Here is a 5,147-nt window from a genome sequence, read left to right as displayed (position 1 = left end):
GTCGTTTATATAACCTTCGTGTTGAAGCTACGTGGGCAGATGATGTCTTGTTATCTACGTTCGTGGGAGCGACGCCATATGATATTGACACAATTTGAGATGACGCTGCAGAACTTGCAGATAATCGAAGGTTGCAACACGGCTCGCGTGTAATGTTTATTTCAATTAACCTGGAAATAAATTTGTTTCTTCGAACAGATAACTTCTTTCAGCCCCTGCCTGTATTTGATTTTCTGGATTTGACTTTCCCGGTTATTACCCTAGTCACGTGACCGATATACTGCAGCATGGTTGGTCGTGAGATTCTACCCAGGTGCCAATAACATCTCGAAACAACTTAACTTCCAAATTTGGGCAATTTGTTAAATTTCCACCTTGTAATTGTAACAAAACAACAATAACTCTTCTTTATTTATTGCTGATCAAAATTTATTTCATAATCTTGTAGTTCCTCGGAATTTTTGTTTTACTCCAGTATCGTAAGAAGCGAAGCATATTCAAAATTTTTTCGAATTATTGTTTCAGTAGTTGTGTTTGGGCAATGGTTTTATTGGTATGGAATGGCTGTGAAACGTTTTGCTGACTTTCTGCAGACAAAACCCAGATGTTTGATCTAAAACAGCGTCCAAATTGTTTGGCAATTTACAATGGGGTGTGAAGAAAATTAGTCCAATTAAATACAGCGTTGTGTTGTTAGGTAAAATACAGGACCTGCATTCCTTTATATATCATATAAGTGACATTCAAACCCTTAATGTCGTGAAACATGCCAAAGAAGTAAGTTGCATTGCTCGTTGATGCCTTTTCATAACCGCATGAAACGCACGATAGAATGCACAAGAGAGAAAAAAGAAAAGGGCGACCAGCCTTCTTCACATCGAATGTCTCTGTTACCTCCTCTGTGTTTGTCTGCTGGCTTCTCGGGGCTTTTAAAATGGAATTACAACTTAACCGAAACGTGAAGTTACGTGAATTAAATGAACACATAGTCTGTTCGATTTGCGGCGGATATTTAATTGATGCAACAACAATAACAGAATGTTTACATACATGTAAGTTTTGTGATCTGTCTGTTTTCATCAACTTTGTGTATAAAACCAAACATGTCTTTTGAAACAAACTGCTAATATAATTAGTAATAATGAGTAGATCATAGCTGCATAATTTTAATTGAGTTAATTGGCCTTACTGTTCATTTTAATTGTGGATATTTTGTTCGTTTATAAATGTGTTACAAAACTAAACTAACGTAAAATTTTTTTTTAAAGGTGGTCCGTGCAATTGAATAAAATATATTTTGTTAATTTGGTTTTAATACTTGAATTCTGGCAAACAACTTTGAAGCCTTTAACAGCATACAAAATTGCATTTTTGACCAACAAAAGTTTAAAAGTGATCGTAATTGATTGTTTCAGTGTAAAGCAACTATAACAATAATAAAACCAGTTGTTTTCAATAAAAAGTTTGTGTGTTTTGACAAAATAAATTATTATTTTTTCAGTTTGTCGAAGCTGTCTGGTATCTCATATAGAAGATGAAAAACATAATTGTCCAAAATGTAAACTACTCATCCACCACAGTCATCCCCGCCAGTATATCGCATATGATCGAACTATGCAAGGAATTGTTGACAAATTGGTTCCAGGCTTGCAAGAAAGTAAAAAAAAATTGATAACATTGATTTTTTACCAAATTAAAAGCACTGTTAGCATGAAATAGGGTCTTGTTATAAATTTGTGCACTGGTCACTGAAAAATTGGTAATCGTGTTTTGGTGGCACTGCAGTGTCTGGAGTCTTGCCTGAACACTTCGTTACTCTTTCAGGAGAATGGAAAAGAAAACTGAAATTTTACAATGAGAAAAACCTGCAAATCCCGGATGACGTTCACCTGCTCACCAACAGAAGGAATAACAACATTCTATTAAATGATGGAAAGCAAATAAATTATCACAGGTACCAATTGTCCAGCATCATATAAATGAGCATGAAGCCAATAATATAAATTCTGTGAGCTGCAAACAGATGTCCTCTGTTTCAACATATAGTCGTGCCAAGCTGCACTGATGAGACCTTACAGGTCAAAACATTGGCCCTGTATTAATCTCACAGATTTTCTATATCAGTTTCATTTACATTTAACACAGATTTGATGATCAAGTGGAAGTTTTTCTGCAAAGTGCTAATTGTTCATTGAAGCATATAAAAAGACCCTACATACACTGCTCTGTTCATGCAACCATAAAAATTCTCAAAAAATATTTGGCAAAGCAGTTGGGCTTTAGTATTGAAAGACATGGCGAGGTTAGTATTAAATGCATTATTTTTCTGACCTTGTGTTTTTGTTGAACTGACAATGAGTGAAGGTAACAGGAAGCAAGAATTGATTGAGTATTTCAAAATTTAATTTGGACTGAATGATGTTGGTGTTGTAATCGTTTTATTACAAAATCAATTTCAAGCAGATTGAGAAAAAACAACAACAAATTAGAAATGTTACTTGTTTTTCAGCTTGATATTCTGTGCAATAACGAAATCCAGGGTAAAGACCACACACTTCTTTTTATTCTTGCAACCCGCTGGCGATCACAGAAACCTCCTTTACATTTGGATTATCGACCAAGAATTACACTACTATGATATTATGATGCTTACTTTTTTGTCATATATTCCAATACTTTTCCACATTAAAATGCGTTACTGTTGACTTTGCTATTATTCAGAAAATGTAAGCAACTCGCTTGAATACTTGTCTTTGTAAGTAAAATAAAATCCTAGCAAACATTTTGGAAAAATTCACCCTTTTTGCAAATAGTAATAAGCAAAGGTCGCCTCTTGGTTCCAAATCCAACCTTGATTCAGTTCCATGTTCGATTAAGGGGCATAATTACGTATAGAAAATTAAACGTCGTTTGCCTTGGAATTCATGAATGTTCAAATACTGTGTCCAAAAAGAAAGGGTCGCGATTTGCCCAAAAATGTTTGGTCCGACCTTGTGGGGCGCGAAAAATATAAATTTGACGACGTATTTTGGTTAAGTTTTGTGCTGCATGCAAAGTGCATGAGATTTAATCCACATTTTTGGGTCGCGTCAAAAACATTTACGTCACTAACGCTGCAAACTTTAACTTACGATTTCTATGAAGTCACATGTTCTATTTCTAACTCCAGTGCATTTTTGTAGCATAGCGGGTTTGTTTGGAATGTAAGGTTTTTGTAGCATAGCGGGTTTGTTTGGAATGTAAGGTTTTTGTAGCATAGCGTGTTTGTTTGGAATGTAAGGTTTTTGTAGCATAGCGGGTTTGTTTGAAATGTAAAGTTTATATTATTTTTATGAAATGTGTTTTTAATTAAGATCTGACAGTTACCCAAATTATTAAGGATCCATTCTATCAGTTAGCTGTGAGCACTCTGTATGCAAAATGCATTATGTTCTTATTAAAGAAACCAACCACTGGGATCCTACATTCATTCAGCGAGATTGCCGCAGTTTTAAAAAAGCACTTCAACGATTCCCAACCTCTTCATACCAAGAGAAAACATTGGAATAAATCTAGTCTTGAAGCTTTGAGTAAGGATGAAGTGGTCGAAGAACTGCTAAAGTGTCAAAATAATTTGGCAACAATGGAAAAACAGTTGATGAAAAGGGTTGGCTTGAACCTCAATACAAGAAGGAAAGCAAAAGAAGTTGACTTTTTGCAATGCAATTACCGTCACATTGCAATAAAATTAGTTTATAATGGATTAATGTACGAAGGGCTACAAAACCATCCACATTCTAGCAACAGCATAGAGTCTGTGTTAATTGCAGCATTGCAACAGTGTAGGCTGGTCAGTCCTGATTTGCCAGTTCGTTTCACCAGAGCTGGGAGAACTGATAAAGAAGTGAGTTCATTTGGTCAAGTTCTGTCATTTCTTGTCCGGACAAAACATGATGAGGGGCAACATGTTGTAAAGTGGTTTGATCATTTGGAAATGAAAAGAAAAAGTGAAATAACCACAGACTCTGCTGATTCAACATCACTACAAGAATGTGATGTCACAAAACTTGGCAATGTTTTATCAGAAGATGGATGTACTGGTTGTGAAAGTTCACCTGTTAATGAACAATCTGGGTCATCAGACAGTGATGAAGATAGGGTTAGTGGTACTCCGTATTATGAATATAATTATTTACGGATGTTAAACAGTGTTTTGCCCCCAGAAATCCGTGTGATTGATTGGGCTCCTGTTGGAAAATCATTTAGTGCGAGATATGATTGCAGAAAGCGGACTTACCACTATTATTTCTGGCGACAACATTTGGATGTTGATAAAATGTCTGAAGCAGCCTCAATGCTGTGTGGAGTTCATGACTTCAGAAACTTTTGCAGTTTGTCAAAGAAACCCACAATGTTTTTAAGAAAAATTTTAAATTTTAAATTTGTTAAATGTCATGAAGACATAAACACAGGAGAAATATACTGTGCAAAAATTAAAGGAGTATCATTTTTATATCATCAAGTACGTTTAATGATGACAATCTTGTTTCTTATTGGACAAGGAAAAGAGGACAAAGAAATAATAACGAGATTACTCGATGTAGAACAAAATCCTAGGCGTCCAGCTTATGTTGCGTCAGAAGCATACCCATTGGTTTTGTACGAAACAGAGATTGAAAAAATAAATTGGGTCAGCAAGCGAAAAGATGTCATGCGCAGTGTAAGGTTTGTTCAAATGCAATGGGAAAAAATGGTTTTGCAAACTGTTATGTTTAAAGATCTGACATTAAAACTAAAGAAACAAAGATGTCAAGACTCTGAAACGAATCTGATTCACGATGAGAAAAGTTCAAGTGAGGTTGAAAGTTCCAATAAGGATTTTCCTTGCACTCTGTCCAGTAAAATGATGCACCAGGCTTGTTCGATGAATGTTAAAGAATATGTTCCGGTATTAGAAAGAAGAACCTACCAAAGTCCTGAGGATAAGTTCCCCGGCTGGGATGGCAACAGAATTTCAAAGCGTTGGTTGAAGAATGAAGATTGATGTGTTTGACTTGTTTCTTTGTTGAATAAAATTTATTGATATTGTCTGTGTGTCTTCGGCCAAGCTCCAGAAAAATAAACGTGATATAAACCGTATTACCAGGTAGCTCTCCTACACAAACTGT

At 35.4% G+C, this 5,147-nt stretch overlaps 2 protein-coding genes across 2 annotated transcripts; both read left to right on the top strand.

The window, feature by feature from the left end:
* The first annotated feature begins 915 nt into the window (after positions 1-915).
* LOC145906508 (polycomb group RING finger protein 3-like) lies at positions 916-2,770 on the top strand. Its single transcript, XM_082993942.1, has 5 exons — positions 916-1,052; positions 1,502-1,657; positions 1,825-1,954; positions 2,146-2,302; positions 2,510-2,770. The coding sequence occupies exons 1-5, from the start codon at positions 935-937 to the stop codon at positions 2,636-2,638; spliced, it is 690 nt and encodes a 229-aa protein (XP_082850068.1). The 5' UTR covers positions 916-934; the 3' UTR covers positions 2,639-2,770.
* Positions 2,771-3,358: 588 nt separating this feature from the next.
* LOC145908389 (tRNA pseudouridine(38/39) synthase-like) lies at positions 3,359-5,061 on the top strand. The gene has a single exon (XM_082995665.1). It carries the CDS (start codon positions 3,428-3,430, stop codon positions 5,021-5,023), a length of 1,596 nt encoding a protein of 531 aa, XP_082851791.1. The 5' UTR covers positions 3,359-3,427; the 3' UTR covers positions 5,024-5,061.
* The last annotated feature ends 86 nt before the right edge of the window (positions 5,062-5,147 follow it).

The sequence above is a fragment of the Ascidia mentula genome, chromosome 1, assembly GCF_947561715.1.
Source record: "Ascidia mentula chromosome 1, kaAscMent1.1, whole genome shotgun sequence".
NCBI lineage: Eukaryota > Metazoa > Chordata > Ascidiacea > Phlebobranchia > Ascidiidae > Ascidia > Ascidia mentula.
The sequence above is the reverse complement of the archived record's forward strand: the minus strand, read 5'-3'. Positions and strand labels throughout refer to the sequence as shown.

What these genes read in the sequence shown, in the direction of transcription:
- LOC145906508 (XM_082993942.1), top strand. Translation starts at nt 935, where the DNA reads ATGGAATTACAACTTAACCGAAACGTGAAGTTACGTGAATTAAATGAA. An exon ending in GGTTCCAGGCTTGCAAGAAA is followed by an intron (nt 1,658 to 1,824) that starts GTAAAAAAAAAT and finishes TTACTCTTTCAG; the next exon opens with GAGAATGGAAAAGAAAACTG. An exon ending in AAGCAAATAAATTATCACAG is followed by an intron (nt 1,955 to 2,145) that starts GTACCAATTGTC and finishes CATTTAACACAG; the next exon opens with ATTTGATGATCAAGTGGAAG.
- LOC145908389 (XM_082995665.1), top strand. Translation starts at nt 3,428, where the DNA reads ATGTTCTTATTAAAGAAACCAACCACTGGGATCCTACATTCATTCAGC.